This window comes from Nothoprocta perdicaria, unplaced genomic scaffold (assembly GCF_003342845.1).
Source record: "Nothoprocta perdicaria isolate Ctin4 unplaced genomic scaffold, notPer1 scaffold_119, whole genome shotgun sequence".
NCBI classification, from domain to species: Eukaryota; Metazoa; Chordata; class Aves; order Tinamiformes; family Tinamidae; genus Nothoprocta; species Nothoprocta perdicaria.
Genome location: NW_020454305.1, coordinates 777,191 through 798,238, shown reverse-complemented (window position 1 = coordinate 798,238; position 21,048 = coordinate 777,191). Strand labels below are relative to the sequence as shown.

At 38.7% G+C, this 21,048-nt stretch overlaps 1 protein-coding gene across 1 annotated transcript in view; it reads left to right on the top strand.

Moving 5' to 3' along the window:
- MOV10L1 (Mov10 like RISC complex RNA helicase 1) overlaps window positions 1-21,048 on the top strand; it is a 29,316-nt gene that overhangs the window by 7,936 nt on the left and 332 nt on the right. Inside the window, exons 7-26 of the mRNA XM_026053824.1 lie at window positions 635-876; window positions 1,070-1,268; window positions 2,450-2,641; window positions 3,385-3,499; window positions 4,731-4,908; window positions 5,569-5,639; window positions 6,105-6,196; window positions 6,866-6,924; window positions 7,456-7,550; window positions 9,171-9,270; window positions 10,169-10,347; window positions 10,852-10,998; window positions 11,670-11,791; window positions 12,577-12,676; window positions 13,152-13,316; window positions 15,338-15,511; window positions 16,566-16,715; window positions 18,283-18,390; window positions 19,450-19,587; window positions 20,584-20,675. Coding sequence (XP_025909609.1) covers window positions 635-876; window positions 1,070-1,268; window positions 2,450-2,641; window positions 3,385-3,499; window positions 4,731-4,908; window positions 5,569-5,639; window positions 6,105-6,196; window positions 6,866-6,924; window positions 7,456-7,550; window positions 9,171-9,270; window positions 10,169-10,347; window positions 10,852-10,998; window positions 11,670-11,791; window positions 12,577-12,676; window positions 13,152-13,316; window positions 15,338-15,511; window positions 16,566-16,715; window positions 18,283-18,390; window positions 19,450-19,587; window positions 20,584-20,675 — 2,718 coding nt within the window. The remainder of the gene's footprint in view (window positions 1-634; window positions 877-1,069; window positions 1,269-2,449; window positions 2,642-3,384; window positions 3,500-4,730; window positions 4,909-5,568; window positions 5,640-6,104; window positions 6,197-6,865; window positions 6,925-7,455; window positions 7,551-9,170; window positions 9,271-10,168; window positions 10,348-10,851; window positions 10,999-11,669; window positions 11,792-12,576; window positions 12,677-13,151; window positions 13,317-15,337; window positions 15,512-16,565; window positions 16,716-18,282; window positions 18,391-19,449; window positions 19,588-20,583; window positions 20,676-21,048) is intronic.

Below are 21,048 nucleotides of genomic sequence, written 5' to 3'. Positions count from 1 at the left end.
CTTAATGAGCAGATCTATTGCAAGTAGTGCTCTAAAGTTCCTCTGCTTCAGTCTTAATAAAAATCCTTTCTGGATTGAGTACTAATAATTGCTCTTATTTGTGTGGGTATGTTTAAGCTACAGATCTGCTGTGTTGACCAGGTCTTAGGACAAGAAGACTCCTGCGTACTTGCATACTAAAACCAGACCGTTTGTTTATTTTTGCTTTTTGGGGGGGTGTGTGTGTGGTGTGGTGTGGTGTTCTTCAGCTTCTGGCCATAGAGGCATCAGACCTGAATGGCCTCCTTTTTTTTTTTTGGCTAAAGATTAGCTTCATATGATGAATTCTACTAGCGTTTTCTTGTTTGTGTTTGGTTTGGTTTAATACTCTGTATTTCTGTATAGTTCATGTTGATTCTTTTGTGGTACTCTCTGTGGTAATTGATATCACCTGTAAGTGTTAACATCTAGGAGAGGTTTTAGTTCTCTTGAGTTAAAACTTACTCAATTTCTTAAAAAAAAAATAAATAAAATTAAAAAATAGTGGTGAACCCACCTACTGCAGGTTGTTTTATTTTACTCCAGGTAGAGTTATGCTTCCCAGGAACCTTAATTTTGCGTTTAATTACATATTTAACTACATAACTCCTTACAGGAATAAAGGGAGTATACCACAGTCCTTAATCAGCTGCAGACTAGCTGGATGGGTAAAAGGCAAGCAATTCTATTTTCAAATTGCTCCAAGACGCCAGAAGAATTCAGCATCGTATCTGTCAACTCTTCCAATAAATCAAGAGAATGTCTCAAAAGCTGCAATTAATTCATATAGTGACAGCAGAGGAACAACATATGAGTCATTGAATAATGCAACCACTGCGAAGAGTGGGATCATTCCAGGTAGAGTAATGTTTTATCATTTGAATACTGAGTGTTTTAACTCCTCAGAAGCCTTGTGGGTGTTTTGGGGTGTGTGGGTTTTTTTTGGTGTTTTGTTTTGTTTGTTTGTTTCTTTTGGCTTCTCTTGAGGAAACTTGCCTGTGACAGCTATAGCAATTGTGATGATTGGACCATCATAATCTGTCTACCACAGAAGAAAGTAATTCTCAGGATCCCAATTTATCAAGGAAAAAGGAAAAAATTTCCCTGGTAAACAATGAAAATCTACATAATGGGGTAAATGAGCAAAGAGAAGATGCAAAAGAAGAGCTGATAAATGAGGCTGTTATTGCTAGAGAAACTGTCATTCCACCCAGTGGAAGAACATTTATAGAGGTTGTATGCACTGCCACGTAAGTATTTATTTGTTCTGACTAGCTTAATGCGAATAAATCATAAAAACGGGTTCCATACTTTGCTGATTCATGGCACAGTTAGCCTTTAGTGTAATATTAAGTAAAACTATATATTAGCAAATGATGTAGAGAGATATACTAGAGTTTGAAAGTAGTTAGCATTTTCAATACTTTGTTGTCCCAAGAAAATGATAGGAACAGTAAATGAGGAAATACATTGGGAGTAGTTAACTCTGGTAGAAATTAGAAGATGATGAAGGAAATAGCTGCAGCTGGTTATATTCTATTTGGAAAAGCAGCTGCTCTGGGAGCAGTATGTGTAGATTTGCTGGGGATTTCTGTTCTGTTTCTTTCAATCTCTCTACCCTGAAATCATCTTCAAGTTCCTGTCCAAATTTCTTAACTTCTCTGTCCTGTAGTACTGAATGCCATTCAGCTGTGCTGGAGGGAGAAAAGGCTTCCTTCCATTGAAGTGTTGTTCATAGGGAAAAGAGAAGAGCCCTTGAAAAACAGAAGTACTGTGCTGTACAAAGTTTATCTTTAAGTCATTAAGAGATGAAAAGATTTGGCATGGATTTTTGTGATCATCTTCAGATTTCAAGAAGGAACCTTGTGCTGGAAAGCTTTCTTTTATATACTTTTGGGTACTTGAAGCTGTAGCTCCCACAAACTTTTGGTACCACATCTGTTGATCTTTACGACCATCATTTAAAGGTTGGACAGGGAAAAGCAAAATCTTTTTTTTGTCTTTTTCTTTTTTTTTTTTTTCCCATTCTTGTGAGCATTACTTCTATTCCAGTTTTAAGTGGTGATACAGAAGGTCAAAATTTGTGTAGGGGAATTGCATAGTTCCAGTTGCGAAGGTAAACCTAGGCAGGGCCTGCCATTATGGAGAAAGGCATGTATATAACAATTTATATCACTGTAGAACTGTAAGTGTCACAAAATCCAAAAAATGTTTTTTAATAGTGTAAAATGATCCACATAACTCCATAGAATGCAGCATGAAGATTTGACAAGTATTTGCTGACTTCTGCACTTAACTGTAGATGCTGAAAATGTTTATGTGCTGAACCAATGTGCTGTAGATCAAACCAGACTGTTTTTTAAGCCGAGTAAGTCATGGTAGGAAGTGTGAATATCATGATTTTAAAAGCCTATCTTTTGCTTTCTTGAAGAAACCCTGGATACAATAAAGAGCTCCTGTTGCTTGTTTTTTCTGAATTTGTTATTGGACGCTATATTGAAACCACTGTAATAAGTGAAGAAGAATTAAAATTAGCACCTGTGGAACCATTTTCTCCAAGAAAGTCTAATATTGTCCCCGTCCCTCAACAAAAGACAACGGTAGTTGCAACTAACTACAGAAGGTACTGTGAACTAGAGCCAAAAATGTTAGCAATGCTGTACACAATATATAAACACAATAAATATTAAGCATAAAATGCTAAACACAGATTTTGTGAATGTCTGTTCTGTAATACAAAGACTCCCGTATTTCCTTTGTCAGTATGTTATATATGTACATTGTAAACAAGATAATTGTGGCTTTTACTGACAAAGTGGTTGGTTGGTGTTTTTGTTTTGTTTTTTCCTCGCCTATACCTAGGAATTTCTTCATAGCCTTTTTTATATAGGAGCTCTTTCCACTGCCTAATGCAGGGATAAACTTTTTTAGAGCTAGATTATTCTGCGGCACCACAAATAAGTTGTTAGTGTCATTTAAAAAAAAAAATCATTTTCTGAGAGTAATTTCTCAAGTAACTTCTCAAGCAGCTTCACAGCTGTATCTAATTCACTAGTTTTTGTGAGCAGGAACATTCATTTGGAAGAAATCTCTTTTTTTGCAAGTGAACTTTCACAATACATATAGTATTTACATAGTTACAAGAATATCTCTAACCTGCATGCAGGTTACATGCAGGTAGGTACATGATGTTTTAAAGTCATTTCTAACTGCAGCATTTTGTTTTCATCTCAATGTAGCAAGTTGTTAATTGTCACTAGGTTTAGCATGTCTCTTTATTGCCTTCATGATAGGGCATGCTACTTAGCTGCTCAGCCCATACAACTTGAGAATGCTAAATAATATGCCATATTTCTTTTGTTTTAGAAATTGCAGAAGGCAGTTGCCAAGCTTTCTTCCCCATTATACTATACCAGATGGATTAAGAAAGTGTGTGGAGCAGAAGTTGGACATACTCACTTTTCAACCCCTCCTTGCAGAGGTACACAAGTGTGTGCTTATGTAAGAAAATATACTTTATGTAGGTGTTGTATTCGTACTGGCATTAATTTAACAAAAGGTGCAACTCTAAGTATAACAGAATATTAAAGTAATATAACCAAGAAGATTAATGTTTTAATCTATATCCCTTAACCTAAGTGTGTTTTAGTACATCTCAGAATCTAAAGTTTGGTGAATGCAAAAGGTTAAATGTGGGAAGATGAAAGGAATCGGAAATACACTGCAGAGTGATATTACAGCAAGCTGAACAAAGTCACTATTTAAGCATCCTCAGAAAGTGTTTGGTATCATAACTGTAGTCCTGCTGTATGTATTGTGAAAGGGAGTTGCTAAAGTTGTTGTTTTGTTAACGCTCAAGTGTATTTCACCACAGTTTGCACAGATTCTTCTTGCAAGTGTGTGTGTGTGTGTGTGTGTGTGTGTGTATATCTCCTGCAATTTCAGAATATATAATAAGAGGATCAGAAGTCTAGTAAAAATCTTAGTGAATTTTTCTCCAGAGCAGTAGATTTTGATTCCTAGTAGGAAACATTGCAGCCACTCATTTTTCTTGAGGACTAGGGTTGAATAAAAGGTAAAAAGCAAACGGTTTGGTTTTGGAACATCTTGTCTAAAAAAATAGAACTGAGGTGTTGGCAGTGAGCCTGTGTGGGGTGTTTTTCTTCTGTTTTGTTTTTCTTTGCTAGTCATTGTTCAGACAGTGCTGTGTTTCTGTTGCTAGAGAATGTGGGAGAAAATTTAGGTACTTTCAGATCTGTCATAAATCATAAGCATGAGACACACCAGTGACTGACGTGATTTCAGCCCTTCACCTGTGTCTGTTGAGGGAACTTAGTTGTGGGTGTGTTTTTTTTTTTTTTTTTTTTTTTTTTAATGTTCTGTGGTTGCTGAGCACAGAATTCAGATTACAGACTGGCCCCAGCATCTAAGTGCTGAAACTCTCATGGTAGTCAGGGGAGACTTGGATAACCCTTCAGCTGCCTGCTGCCTATTATGTCTAGCTTCTAAATCTACATGAATCCTGCAAATTCTGCACACAACAGGAGTTTAAAAGTTCAGCTGGCTGGTAGATAACTGTGTTTTGGTACCCTAAGTAATAAGCTGCTTGCTGTGCAGTCTGTCTGAAGAGCTGTTTGGTAGAACATGTAGAACAGTGGGGCCCATATCTGAGCAGAAGCTACAGTGGTAATGCATGACATTTTGTTTTTCAGCATCTTAATCTAGATAATTATAAAGCAAACTTCTCTACTCTCTTGTGGCTTGAAGAAATCCATGCAGAAATGGAATTAAAAGACTATAGTATGAGTGGGATTACTTTGAAAAGGAATGGAAGCTCTTTGGTTTTGGAAGTGCCAGGAGTGGAAGAAGGCAGACCCTCCTTGAACATAGGTAGGTAAAGATTAGTGTGAATCTTGCATAGGTAAAGATTAGTGTGAAATGAAGCTAAATAGCATCTTCATTGGTGTCCTGAGTGCAGTACAAACTGCAGCGTGTTACTGCTTGTTAAAGCAGCTTGTCACATACTTGAACACAAAATTAATCCAAGCTACCAAAAATATAAACTGACACTGGTGTCTCACTGCAGTGGCTTGCTATATGAGGAAGCACTGCACATGTCTGTAATGCTGTTCTGAGGTCTCCACATCTTTTCATGTACAAGAATTAGTAGGACTTTTTCCATAAAATCAAGCTGTGCGGTGTAGTCATGACTAGGAGGCAAGAGGTGTTTCAAAACTAAAAGCAAGGGAAGGATTTGGTGTTGAATGCAGAATTTCAAGTATTGATTTACAGAATATTGTTTTCAATAAATGTTCAAGATAGCCTCAATACTAGGTGCTTTTGAAATGTCTTGCAAAATTCACATTCCAATTCAGAACTAAGGTCTAAATGAAGTACTTGCTTACTCACAGATATGGACATACTTTATACTAAAGTTTGTTTGATATCTTGCAAACTCCTAGCTTAACCATGCAAATGAAAGAAAAAAAATATTGCAGTGAGAATTTGGCTGTTTCTTGTAACTGGATGTTGCCTTTTAACTTTGCTTAGGTGATAAGGTGATACTGAAAAGTCAGATCTACTGCGAGCATGTAGTAGAGTATGTAGCCTACATTACAGAGGTAAGCAAACTGTGTCTCCTGTTGGGAAATACTGTGAGCACTGGGGTTCTACAGGGAAGCAGCCGTTCACAGAGGCCACACTGGGGTCATGCAAGCTTTAGTTTGGTTAACTTCAAAAAGCTGCTACCTGGTGGGGTTTTTGTTTGGTTTTGTTTTTTTTATTGTTTTATTTATGCTCTAGTGTCTAGAAAGTTTGTACTTTGTTGTTGTTGTTGCGGCTGTGACATATGGGATGGGCTTTTTGTTCTTAAAACTTTTTAAGCTTCCCTTTTCTTTATAGATTATAACTTTTATCAGCTCTGAAAAGCTGATAAAGCTTTTCAGCAAAAAAGCTACAGGCATTAGGCAATATATTGATAGTAAATCTAATTTGGGGGATTTTTTTTAATATTTTCAAAGATACTTCTATAGATTACTGAAAGCCCCCATCAGTAACTTGACCTGTTTTTTTAATCTTTGCAACAGATTCATAATGAAGATGTTACTCTTCAACTTCATCCCGACTTTGAACAGACTTACAACTCGGAGCCCATGGATGTGGAATTTGTTCATTCCAGGTGTTTTTACAGATCTCCAAATGGATGTAGACACAACTTTTTTTTTTTTTTTTTTTTTTGCTAATTCTTTTATCTCTCTCTCCCAATACAGCTTTCTTGCTACATGTGTTGACATAGTAACAACATTTGCAGTCTTTTTGAAAGACCTTGTGTCTCCCTTTTAATTTATAGATGTTTACTCCTGGGCTAGGAAGTGAAGTGACTGATTTCTGGAGGAAGAAAAAAAAAATGCCAATATGACTGTAAGATTATGAAAAAGGTTGCTATTGTTAGCAGCTTACATTTTTTAATGCTAACAATAACATGTTTCATTTATGGAATGTTATCTGTATTTAGTTGCTTAATCTTCTCTGTAAAATTAGCTCTACATGAAACTTGTTTGACAGACTTAATTCTAGAGACACGGTTCTCTAGCTCTCCTCTGGGACAAAGTGGAGATATATATACAGAATATTATTCATAGCAAAAGCTTTTGATTAACACTTCTGCAATATTTTTTAGTAAGTACTTAGATGATCCTATATAAGATTGTTTTTATTGTTTTATGTATATATGTGTGTGTGAGTACTGGTTCATAGAAAACACTGGCTGATTCGTATGTGTATGCGGTTGTGTTTTATGGAAGTTTAAGCTTTTACTCTAATCCACAAATCACTGTCCTAATAACAGGATTACCAGCCGGCGATGCCAGTTGGCGGTCGAGCAAGCCGTGCATCTGGGTGAAAAAGGTATCTTAATTAAATTTAAACTAGAGATGTTTAGTTGCAGGGAGTCTGTCTGTTTTTGTTTGCTCTCACATTTGAGTAGTGATTCTTCCTGAAGTGTACCAATAAGAATGTATTGTAGCCTGGCTTTAGAGAGGCTTCCTGTTAAATGGCTAGATTGCTTTTTAAGCAGCTATTAGGTTCTGTGTTACTGGAACCATTCCATCTGTTTCCTATCACAGGAGGGCTTTTCACTGTTTTTATGAGCAATTTGCACCAATAAGCAATGTATGTCTACCATTGTAGACCTACATATTATGTGAAATGCCAGGGTTTCCTGCTACCTTAAGATGTATTAAAATGCGTTAATTCAATTAAACAGCTTGTTCACCTAGAGTGAAGTCACACGGCTCTTTCCTACTAATATGTTAGTTCTTACAGACATATTTAGCAACTCAGAGCAAGCCAATGTATCAGCAGAAGTATAATTCACATGGTATGTATAAAGTGTTCATGTGGCTTTCAGATTTATTTCGCTTTTCTCTCTTAATTTAGTGTTGTTTCCAGAAAGGCTCCTTTTACAGTCACCACAAGCAGAATATTCTATTGTTGATGATGGCCTTGAACAAGGTTTCAAACAGGAAATTAAGGTAAATGTTTCTTGAAATACTTAGAGCACTTAATGCTTACAGATTAATAAGATAACTACTGTTGTAGCTGTTACTCCTGTAATAAGGCATTGAAAAATTGAAGTTGTGTTCTGCTTTCTGATGATGTAAGTATTGGTTTTCTGCTGGGGAAGAGAGAGGGGAACAAGTGACGACAATTAAGCTACCACTCCAGAGATGGAGATTTCACTGTCCCTGGATGACCTGTGCCATTGCTTTACTTTCACAGACCTCTGTTGATTCCCATCCTTCTCCTTCTTTAAATATCCAGTCTAAATTTTTCAGGTGAAACTTGTGAGTGTTGTCCCTTGTATGCTGCTACTAAGAAAGGTTTGGATCTGTTGTTTTTTGTAACTCGTATGTAGGTTGCTGTAGTTTATTAATGAGACTGCCTTTTAAACTTCTCCTTACCAAACTAAAGTTTAGATCTCTGAACCTGTCCAGTTCATCCTGAGCACATCCTGTGGGCACATACACAGTTCTAGTACAGACACTAGCTCTGGGTCCTGAAAAGGGCCTGGGAATTACTATGCACCTAGTCGATATTCAGACTATATTGACTTGTGCAGTGCTCAAACATGCAGTGCTCTTCCATTCTACTTCTCCTTACTGAATTTCATGAGTTTTCTTCTGACTCAGTTGTGGAGTCTCTCAGGCTTTCCAGGGATTGATGATATATCATCTGGCATTTCAGCGTGACTTCTGCTTTTGTGTTTTCTGCAAATTTGGTAAGGGTATGAGTCTTATTCCATTCACTGAGGAAAGATAATACCCCCAAAATGTCTGTAACCACTGATTTCCAGTAGAGTATCCACATAGTTCAGTAGCTAAGTCAATTTTCTCACCCAGCTAGCAGTTGGTTTGTTCCTCAACTCCCAGCTGATAATGCCATGGTAAGTACGCCATGTCAAAAACCTTGCTGAAATCAGTGAAGTAACAAGTAATTACAACTGCTGGGTTTTGTTTGTCTACCTGATCAGTCACTTCATCACAGAAGGAAATAGGGGTTGAACACCCAAGGTCTGCCGCTTGGAGTAGCCTAACTGACTATTTCTGCTGAACCCCCTTCCCAGCCTCCAAGGAGGGAGGAGAGCATTGCCTGCACCCCTGGTGCCTGCCCTAGTGCTCTGTCTCGCCTTGAGGCCTTGCTTTACTCAAGCCGTCATTAATGCCCTTGAGGGTAAGCAACAGAGGTATCAGAAGGGCAGTTAAGCCTTGCAGCCTTTCTAAGACATCGTGGATCTGGGCAAGCAGCAGACATTGCTGGGTGATATGTTTGGCCATCAAGCAAGGAGAAACCAACCACTAGTCACTTCACTGGATTAGGATCAGTATTACTAATAAAACTGAGTTACCTAGCTCAGCAATTTCTCCTCCAGCAGAACTCATTTGAACCTGTTTCAGAAACTTTAAATATAAATTGGGAGCTCTTGGTATCCTTTCATTCTCTGTTCCATCTTCCTCTCTTTCCAAGATACCCTATATAATGAGATAGCATTATCTTTTATTTGCAAAAATAAAAACCCAACAACTTGAAAAGCTATTAGTGAAGATAGTTGCAGATCACCTTAAGGTTTACCTTTAGCTTGATGATATTTTCAGGTCAAAAATCTACAGAGCAATCAGACAAAATGCACGGCGCCAGGGGAGATGATGACCATACCGGATGCAGTCACGGTTCCATCCGAAAGAAGTCAACCTGGTATATTTTAATACTTTACATTTAAGTATAGCAAGCTCAGGTTTACAGTTACTTCAGTAAATCAGAGCTCGTTAGGTGCTTTTAGATGCCTTCCAGCTCTGCCTTTTTAAGAAACTGTAAAGTTTTCGTGGCAGAAAATTTCCTATTTAGAACCCCCTTCAGTTCAGTAGGTAGCTAGTGTAATATTTTGTGGTCAGTTATTTATCTGTACTTTACACAAGCAGTACTTTACCAAGAAACTGTAATCATCACACAAAATATCTTATTTGTTCCTGCAACAGTATCTCATTTTGGGGGTAGACTGTTTTTTTAAAAAATACTTAAAAACTTGACAAAGGTTTCAGAAAATACAGGTCATTCATATGCTTGTCTGGAAAGTGTGACTTAAAATACTAATGCACTTGATTTGGTAGAGTGATTTTTATCACGTTATAACAGTAGAATCCCTTAATGATTTGGGAATGCCTGAGCCACTTCTGTAGAAAGTACTGTCCTGAAAAGCTAAAACCCATCTAAAGGAAACAGGAGCAGTTTTCTTATTTACCATTTGTCACTAGGACTGGTACTATCCCTTAAAAGTTGCTTTTTAGCAACTTTTTTTCTAACCTAGGAAAAAAAATGCGGGTTAGAATATACAATTTTCATAGGGTGTTTTGGTGCATTATTGCAGTCATTTTCTGTCCTTGTATTTTTGTAAAAGATACAAAAGATACACTTCTGAAATCTTAATGGCTATTTTCTATATGCTTGTGAAGTGAGATTTTTTTCAAGGTGCTTCATAAAATATTACTGCTTGAAAAATGAACTGTTCTTGATTTCAGCCTAGATTGCATTAATGTGTGTATGTTAAAACTGTTTTTGTGTAGTTTTAATGTGTGCTTTTCTTACTGGCTTATAGGCACTGAAACTGTGACACCTAAGCAGGTAGCTGGCCACTTTTTCAATCCGCTGCTGAATGAGCACCAGAAATTGGCAGTGAGAAGGATACTGACTGGTGAATGTCGTCCAACTCCTTATGTCCTTTTTGGACCACCAGGAACAGGAAAAACATTAACAATAGTTGAAGCTATTTTACAGGTAATAGTGGAAGATCAATCAATCATCTCATCCTTTAAACGCCTAAAGTAATTCTGCAAGTACAGTTATGATTTGCTCCTGAATACAAAGGGTCTTTGAAATTTTCCTTTCAAAATACCTCTTTATAGTTAAGTAAAAGGCGAAAGATGTAGGTATACATTTGTTAACAAATTTCTAGATGACTTATTTTCAAAGCTTCATATTTTTGAATTTTTAAAGCTTAAGTAAATAGTATTTAACAAGTGATTGCAGTGCTGCATAGTAGGCTTATGAAGCACAGATATATTTTAATACTCAGCTTTTAAGCATTGGACAGTCTTGACTCTCAAGATTGGTGCTTTCGAACTGCAGAGAGGTGAATCATGTTTATTCAAAACTCTTCTGAATTTCATATTCAATAACTATGAAAGTACATGGATGTATATTTGAGTTACTGCTACTTGCTTAAGCCATTGCTACTTACTAAATATCCTTTTCTGTAAATGTCTTTCTTTTTAAATGTAGATACATTATACTTTGCCAGACAGCCGAATTTTGGTTTGTGCACCATCAAATACTGCAACAGATCTAATTTGCTTGCGGCTGCATGAAAGCCATCTGTTAAAACCAGGCAGCATGGTCAGAGTTAACGCGAGCTGTAGATCTCCAGAGGTAACTGTACAGATAACTTGGGTAATAACTGTAGTTAATATTTCCATGTTCACATTTGGATTTTAATATATCATTTTAATAACACACAGTTGCTGTTTCTTAGGCTGATTGTCTTTGCTTAGGATCCAGATTCACTGGAAACTGTTCATCATAGCTCAGAATGCAGCTGTCAGCCTAGGATCTGAGCTTAATTCTTGTAGTGCATAACTCTACTAGTTAGCACATGATGTGTCAGTGGGATTACTTCATGTGATAAAATTCTTTAAATCGTGAAACAGTCCCAAAATCTCCTATTCAAGTCAAGTTTTACATCGCCAAAATAAGACTACTTACAAGGAAAAAAGAACAACACAAAAGTGAACAAGTAGGACTGTCATTTTGCATCCAGATTGCGTGCCTTTGTATATATACATATATGTTTAATTTTTGTCCTTAAAATCAGGAAATCATTCTGTGATGCTGTGAAAGTGTGCACTATTCTATTCAGGCAAATTTGTGAAGAATTCATTTCTGTGAATGATTAGATCCAAACCTAAGTCTTAACTTCTAGAATGAAGTTCTTAGCAGTCTTTTTTCTTTTTTTTTTTTTTTATGTTTTTTTAAACATTTGTGAAAATGTTTAGTTCGAGTGGCATCTTATTTTACAGAATTCTTTGCTGTTGTTTCTGCAGCAAATTGATGATATAGTAAAGCCTTACTGCAGAGATGGCGAAGATATTTGGAAAGCATTATGGTTCAGGATAATAATTACCACATGCAGCAGTGCAGGGCTCTTTTACCAAACTGGAATACGGTATAGTATATTATATATGAATATTGCTGAGATTTTGTAATAATCCGAATGAGATTTCCTCCCCACTATAAATTAAGCAATTTTAATATTTTTTTTTCTTTTGTTTTATTTTTTTAATGTGCCTCTGTTTAGACATTTCTGAGTCTGGATGGTTTCTCACTGAAGTTATTGTTTTTAGCTGAGACTTCTTCTATAATGAATTTAAGAATTAGCTTGAATAACTCTAAAAATTCTTGATACAGTATTGGCCTAAAAGCATTTTAAGGGTTCATACTAAAATCATATTGTACTTAGCTTTTCATCAAGTCACCTTTACTAGCCATAAAAATAAATAAAGTGCTATTAACTAAAGATTCTTGTGTGATTATGGTTTTACTTGTATAAAATGACACGTTTAATATAATTTGTACATGTTGTTTTTCAAGAATAGTGCCTAAGGGATTGTCCATGCCAAACCAAGTGTGTTATTCCAATTAAATAGCCAGAGGAAACTGATAACAAGGAGGAATTTTATAAATGTCATTAAAATGTTTTATTTCAGCAAGGTTATTAAGATGAGCAGTGGCTGTGTATATCAGAGTGTGTAAAAGAAATAACAGATGAGGTCTTAAACTTACTAGGCTGCTTCTTCTGACTTCTGTGCTGATACTTCCTGTGGAGTTTTATTGATGCAAAACAACTTGGCTTGAGCCAAGAATGCAGCGTAATTGCGGAGCCCAACCACGGGGTGGCAGAATGAAATAATCTGAAAACAGCCCTGTTGGGGTCATGTTCTTTAACCGTAGGCTTGGACACTTCACACATGTCATTTTGGATGAAGCAGGGCAAGCAAGTGAACCAGAGAGCCTGATTCCCCTTGGGTTGATTTCAGAAGCTAATGGACAGGTATTTCTCTTGGCATCGTCTTCTGAAAGCATAGAAGTTCTGATTTCTTTTATCATTGTGAATGATGTCAAATGATTTCTGATTACTTCAGTGGAAGTTCTCATTTCTTGGTAATGAATATGAAAAACTGAGTGCTTGTAATGGATTCTATTAATACATGATTTTACTAAATTCTTATATTTTGGGCACAGTGTCCATTTCACATACTTAAAAATAGCTGACTTGCATCTTAAAAAGTCTACTTTGGAAGTACAGGATACATATTGTAGAATATAATAAAAAATCTTATATTAAGCTCTATTTATTATAGTATCGCATTATTCCTAGGGCCTAGACCACCTTCACAAAAAAAAAAAAAAAAAAAAAAAACTTTGGAGGAAAGCAGAAAATACAAATTGACTTTTAGTTCTGAAATGACAAACTACTATTTTAATCACAATTTTTTAATACAAAATTTTGTTAACTGCATTCACAGATAGTTCTTGTTGGAGATCCAAAGCAGTTAGGGCCAGTAATAAAATCTGAACTTGCAGTGGCTTTTGGACTGAATGTATCCTTGCTGGAAAGACTGATGTCACGATCTATGTATCTGAGAGATGAGGATGCCTTTAGGACCTATGGATCATACAATCCTTTGTTGGTGAGTAAGTCTTTTTTCTTTTCTTGAATTAATCATAGAAGAAACTGTGGTTCCTATTATTAGTTTTCTTACCAGCTTTTTACTCCCTAATGGTTTTTTGTTTTCTTAAGTTCTCTATTTTTTAAGCAAAGTCAAATATGATAGAACACGTAATTGTAAATGCTGGCTGAAACTTTCATTATCATTGGCTAGACTTACTTACTATAGCTTCGTCTTTGTAACTAATTCTCCACAGAAGCAGCAACACAGCTTCCACATGTAATATGAAAAGACAAACAAAACCTTTTCCTTAAACATGCATAGATAATTTAGCAGAACTGTATTCTGGAAAGGAGCGGGGAAAGTGCTTCTCCATTTCCCATTTCTTTATTTATATCTCGCTGGATGAGTGCTTTCTCTTTGTTTGTTTTTTCATGCACACAAGAGTGAAAAAAAACAATGTTTACAGAGTAGCTGGAAATACATGTGGCATATAAAGATAAAAATTATTTTTGCTTACATGTTGAAACAATATCTAGCAGCCCCAAACATCCACCTGCAATATCGGAAGACTTTAGAAGCTAATTCTGAGCAGAGTTCCCTAATGGTAATTATAGGATTGTAGTGGGCACAAGCATATTTAAAAACCTTGGTAATCTGTCGAGCTGGTAACCTCTTGATATATCTGTGACCAAAATAATCCCTTCATACCATTCTGAAGTACAGATTTGAATTGAAGATTCTCTTACATGGGTCACCTGTAAGAGGAAATAGTTCTGGAGAGTTACCCAATGGATGGTCTAGCCTGGTCTTACTTTGTTCCCCTGCTTAACAATAAAGGCCAACATGAGGCAAAGGACTGAAAAGTTAGGGGCAAGAGCACAGTTGTCTTCATCCGAGGTTTAACTGTCCAACTCTACACATGCACGTTGAAAGTTTTTTTTTTTTCTTTTACCCATGTGGATTATTACTGTTTTTCTGCTGCTTTGTTTTAGCTAAGTGTTAGAGTTAGCGTTCATGATTTGTTCCTACAATCTCTCAATAATCTTGTGTGATGAAGTACCTGAAGTCCCAGAGATAACATAACTCATAAGTGAGCACAGATGTTTCTGCTCTCTCAAGTTCTTGTCTCAATCTGAAATACAAGGCTGTTTCTTGGAGTACTAGAGTCTGGAGTATCAAACTCAAATGGAAATCAAGGGATGGCCAGGTGGGCAGAGGAGGAAATCTAGTGACAAGCTTAAGGAGAGTTAGGAGGATCTGAAAATCTTGTCACATCTCCTCCTGAAATTTTACAGTAGCAGACTTCCATTTTTGTCTTCTTTGCACAATGCTGAGGGAGAATTGGCATTTGTGAGAGTTAAAGAGCAAAAAGTGAAGGCTTTCAGGATCTTTTTTGACTTATGTGTCATATCTGTCTTTTTATCAGATATAACTTTGTAGAGCTAATGATTATTGACTGTGATGCTCTGGTAACATCCTTAATGCTGTTTATTCATTTAAAGACAAATAGAAAGGTTCTGTGGTTCCAAGGCCAACTTCTGATAGCTGCTCAAGCTTTAGGCTTTCCGTAAGACTATCAATACATTGTCCTAGCTGTAGGGGCTGTCATCTGTGCCCTGGGCTGCCCAAGGCCTTTGCTTCACACTGTCATCAAGGCTTCCTTCACACACAACCTCCCTGCCAGTCAAAATGTTCCCCCAAAACAGCCAGTTTATTAGAAACCCAACAGAATGTATCCGATTTGCACTAAAAAGAGGATGTACTTCTCGATTAAAGGTCTAAAAATGGAGAATGGCTGTGTCATCTTACAGATTTCTTTTTAAAGAAAAAATGGTGGTAGTAGTAGTAATATAATATTTGTTTATGGAAGATCACAGGTACGTTTTTTGCTTTCAATACAGTCTACTGTCAGCTTACCAAAAAAACAAAACCCCTATAATCGCTGTTCATAGGGGTTTTTTCTGCATTAGAGCCATGTACCAAGAAGCCTGATGAATAATTTGTGTTTCAGCTACTGATTTGGAGTTTGGTCTTTGCAGATCACAAAGCTTGTGAAGAATTACAGGTCGCACTCTGCATTGCTTACCTTGCCATCTAAATTGTTTTATCATAAAGAGCTGGAAGTTTGTGCAGACACTTCTGTAGTAACTTCTCTGTTACACTGGGAAAAATTGCCAAGGAAGGGCTTTCCGTTAATTTTTCATGGAATACGGGTATGTAAAATGTTCATATAGTTAAGGTGTGGATAATGAGGCCTGATAGAAGTTTGCTGATGTTGTAGACAGGGGAGATTGTAGGGAGCAAGGGGCCAAATTCTTCTCAGTGGCCAGTGACAGGGCAAGGGGCAGTGGGTGTAAATTGAAGAAATACAGGAAGTTCCATCTGCATGTGAGGAAGAACTTCCTTCCTGTGAGGGTGCCAGAGCCCTGGAACAGGCTGCCCAGGGAGGTTCTGAAGTCTCCTTCTCTGGAAGTCTTCAGAACCTGCCTGGATGCCACCCTGTGCTCTGGGTGTCCCTGCTGGAGCGAGGGGTTGGACTAGGTGATCTCTAGAGGTCCCTTCCAACCTTAACCGTTCTGTGATTCTCATATATAAACTTGGCATATTGAAAAAGAAAATAGATGATCCAGAAGTCATACTCCTTGAATGTATCCTAGGAACTTGAGCATCTGCCCATTGCAGTGCATTTTAGAGACATTTTGATTATAAATTGAAGTTCTTAACAATAAATAAACCAAGGTGGGGCTCCAGGCAGCAGTTTTTATATTGTCTTTTGATGTGAATTTCCCATGCTGGAACGAATATAAACTATTAAAACACTGGGATTAGAGCAGCTAGAGAATCTAGCCTGAAAGCAAGCAGGAAAAATACACTGTTTTGAAACGTTTTCTTTAGTATTCCAGTAAGCTAGTAAAATAACATCTGATCTACCTTTTTCTAGAGAAGCTTGTTTCTTGACTCTTCTATCTGGCACAGAAGCAAGGTGCTAGGCTGCTAACCCCTGTTTTTCCAAGTAGACCTCTAATTCCCGTGCCACACATTTAGATCACTGTCACCTTAGAAATCTTTTAGCTAAAAATTGAAAGAGAACATTAGGTGGAGCGTGTTTATTGGGAAGAATATAGAGCAGAGAGACCTGGGGTAATGTTACATCGCACCATCCAAGCACCCTTACCAAACCCACTCTTACGGTGTTAAGGATGTACAGTGGTCTTGTCACTTGGCATACCTGGTTTCTATCTTCTAACTTTTTGTCCCCGAACTCAGGGCAACGAAACCCGGGAGGGTCACAGCCCCTCGTGGTTTAACCCGACGGAAGCCGTTCAGGTGATGCGCTACTGCTGCCACCTCGCTAAAAGCGAGCGCAGCGCCGTGCCAGTGGCCGACATCGGCGTTGTGGCGCCCTATCGGAAGCAGGTACGCCTGGCTCCTGAAAGCCTGGAACGTGCTGTGTTCTGTCCTGTGGCTTTGCAGAGTTGCTGTGGCTCGTTAAAGCAGGGAGAGAGATCTCAAACTTCACTGTATGCCGTGTTACATAGTGTTTTATCAGTCCATTAATGACATTTCTATTGAAGTCTATTCTAGGGAAAGATGACAGTAATGGTATTCTGATTTGCTTGATTGTAAAATTCAGCTAGTGATTAGTTGGAGATCTGCTTGCAGTTGGAGGTAGATATAAACTTTTACAGTTATTGGGGGTAAATAATGTAACTCGCTCTAATATCCACAGTTGATACAAGTAGAATATGCCGAATAAGTGATCCAGTTCTATCAGTCACTCTGTATTGAAGGGTGGAACAAAAAGGAAATGTAGTGAGTGGTTGATCAAAGGTGACTGTGTGGCTTTGAGGAAGCTGAAGGAATTAGCTAAGAGGATCCTAGCCTGCATCAGGAGGAGTGTTGTCAGCAGGTCAAGGGAGAGGATCCTGCCCCTCTACTCAGCTCTGGAGAGGCTGCATCTGGAATATTGGGGGCAGTTTTGGGCTCCCCAGGACAAGAGGGATGTGGAGCTTCTAGAGAGGGTCCAGCGTAGAGCAACAAAGATGATTAAGGGACCTGAACATCTATTGTATGAGGAGAGACCACGTGAGATGGCTCTGTATAACCTAGAGAAGAGAAGACTTATAGGAGACCTCATCAATATGTATAAATACCCGAGGGGAGAATATAGGGAAGATGAGACCAAACTCTTCTTGGTGGTACCCAGTGGCAGGACTGGGCATAATGGGTACAAATGAAAACACAGGAAGTTCCATCTCCATATAAGGAAGAACTTCTTTCATGTGAAGGTGACAGAGCCCTGTGTGGCAGATGTGCTCCTTCCCCACTTCAGCCTGACTTTTCACATGTAGCCCTGTTCAGGTGTTAACAACCAGTGACACTATCTGATCCTGGTAGACACCTCCCTAATTTCTTCCCACGCTCAGACATTAAACAGCAGTAATAACCCTGATGGCTGCATCCTGATGGGGAGATAAGGTTGATTGTACAGACACCAAGCAAAAGTTTTCTGAAATGAAAGAATGACTGTAAGTCAGTCATCTTACCCCATAAATATGGGGACAGCCCGAGAGCCCTTTGAGTTCTCCTCGCATGGCAGCGGGCTGCATGCCAGGATTTCCCCTTGAGCAGGAATGCCTCTCATGGATGTTCCTCAGGGTTGAGAGATCCTTGCTGCAACAGATCCATGGTAAGTGACTATAGCACGCTCGCTGTCTGAACTTAGGAACTTCTAACTGTGCACAAAATCCATTAGTCATAAACCGTTGACCAGGTCTGGGACTAGGATTGGATCCAACCGTACCCAGACTCCTCTCATAAGGAGTTTAGAAAGCCAGGCGGGGACGGTCTGAACCTCATGGCTCGAAGAGATGTCGTTGTTAATTGTGTATTGTCTTGAACCTCCATGCAGGAAATAATAAGTGACTTTGCCATACAATCTCATGAAACCATTGTCCATATCAATAAAACATATTTCTGGTAGGTGGAAAAAATAAGATACCTTCTGAGAAGTATTGATTTGGAGGATATTAAAGTTGGCTCAGTAGAAGAGTTCCAGGGGCAGGAGTACTTGGTTATCATCCTATCAACGGTACGTATTCTGCTGCAGTTCTTCTTAGAGGCTTTTTAGTCTCTAAATTCTTTTGGGTTTTTTTTTTTTGCAATACAGAGCTTAAAAAAAAACTGTATTTTTGTCAATAGTCTATCAAAGTATTTTTGGGGAGGGGAAAATACTAACTTACTCTTAGAAACATAGAACCATCACAACATTGTTAAAATTGTAGGAGTTTTTTAAGTCTTTGTAGGTATTTATACTAATTTATTTCACAGGCAGAGTTTCATGCAGATAATGTACCTTTTACTTAGGTGTACACAGGGAGAATGAAAACTGCGTTTTAAATACTGCAGAGAAAACTCTATAAGTCATAGTAATAATAAAAAGTAATTCCTATTTGACTTACTGAAATTGATGTAGATCCTTATATCCCTTCCCCTCAGCTTGAGTGTCATCACTTAATTGCCTCCAGTTGGCAGTTTCCCAGTCACCAGTTGTCACTTGTGCCTAGAAGCTGAGTAGTCCTTTACTGCTGTTCATTTGGCATTGAGCATGGACTCAAATATAGCAAAATAAATGAGCAGTTGCACTGTGCAGTGGTCACAGACCCCCATCGGCTTCAGGGGCAGTTTCTTCCAAGTGGACTCAGGGCTCCAGGCTATTGAAGATGGTTGCGAAAAGGCATCTTGTGAATTCTGACTGTGCCGTGGGACCTGCAGGGCTTGCAGCTGGGGCGGTGCTTCTACAGAAAACACAAGATTTGGTCTCTGCTTCTTCTCATTCTTAAAATACTATTGTTGCCACGTAGTATTTTAAGCTGCAGCGGTCAGCCCCTCTGCGGAGAGCGTCCCAGAGCCATGCCAGTGCACAGCACTTGTGTGGGGTTAGCAGGCTCCTGGAGAACAGGCCTCTCACGGGAAAACCAGGGGGGAATTCACTTAGCTACCTGGAAGTTGGATGGATGAAGCTGGACCGCCCATGGCTCATGCTAAGCAGTAGCTGCTGCCATAATCGAGTAATGCTAAACCTACCCTATGGATAGGTAAGTTGCTTTCTTATTATTCTGTTTCTAAAATTATCCATAATTAATTTTAGGTCCGGTCTAAGGAAGGCTCCTTTTTTGATGAGAAGTGCTGTTTGGGCTTTCTCTCAAACCCAAAGCGATTTAATGTAGCAGTTACCAGGGCCAAAGCTTTGCTGATCGTGGTGGGAAATCCTCATGTCCTTGTAAAAGTAAGTGGCTTTTAGATCTTGGAGCTGCGTGTGGTGTTTGCCACGTGAAATGATTGATTTGGGGTCCATTTAATGGGATGGAGCATTTGACAGTGTCTGAGCTCCACTGGCTTCTCTGAACATGGCTGGTTTAGGCACCTGTGCAGTAGAACTACAGGCACAGACTGAATCTTGGGGTTGCTGTGTGCCAGGGAGCACCTCCCCGCTGCCGCTCTCTACCAGTGCAGGTCTCATCCAGGTGTTTGGAATGTCCTTGCACACCTCAGCCTTGGACTCCTGCTCCCCCCTTAGATTTCTTCACAAAGTGGAGCTGCCTTGTTTTTGGGAGATGAGAGTGACGGCTGCCAGTTAATGTAACCCCTTCCTAGGTCACTAGGCTCCTCCTTGAGCCTGGCCATAGCCTTTCTTGGGCTAAAGGTGTTTTGAGCTGCATGTTTCATACATGTATCAAGTGGTTAATCAAAGTGGGAATGCTTGTCATTGTGGAAGTATGCAGGGGGCATGGGGAGTGGATACTCTAGTTGTTGGGTCAGGAAAAGAATTAAATCTACATTAGATATTAACGTAGTCAAAAAGCCAGTCAACTTGCTGCTGAGTCAAGAGGTCCCTGCATTTTTCACACCTTAATGTGGACTTTAGATAATTCTTATTTCAATGAGCTTGACTTGAGGCTTCTCGTTCCCCCCAGAATGAATTGGACTTAGCTGTGGTCTCCTGCACAAACAAGATGTTCCCTTCTAGAAGCTGTTCTCTGTCCCTGTGGCGATGGAGGAGGACAGCACTGTTCCAGAAATGGTCAGAATAGAAAGTTTTCTCTTCCTCCACCCACACACAGCACATGTAACTCAAGGCAGCTATATTTATCTTCCTCTCATGTAACGTCATGCTAGGACTGTTTGCAGAGGTCTATTTCTGAGAAGGAAAAAGTCCTTCACAGTTCCCTGCATTCTTGTGCCTCGTTACTCTCGTGCTACTCGGTGTAATCTTTTCTTGCAGGATCCCTGTTTTTGTGCTTTGCTGGAGTACAGCCTGAAGAACAGAGTCTATGTAGGCTGCGACCTGCCTTCTGAGCTGGAGCATCTGTATCAGTGAGTGCCTGTTTTTCACTTCAGCTATGTAAGATACAGAGCGGGGTGTTAATCATGCAAAGCCAGCATCTTGCAAAAGATGCTGACCACAAAAACACGTGCTACAGTATTAAAAAGATTTGATCTTTGCGTTCTTTACTAGAAGTGCGGTCTCCCTCACACAGTATGAAGAGTCTGAGCATTAAATACTGGCTGTTGCTGGCTTGAGTCTTTTGTCTGTCCCCAAGTGACGTGTTGTGTATTTAGGCAACACTGATTGGGCTTCATGGGATTTTGCAGGGGGAAATGTTTAAGGTGACTTTACTATAGCCAAAGAAACTATGTGAGAGTTGAGTCGTATGTGTCCCTTCTAGCAGCACAGAGTGTAGTATTA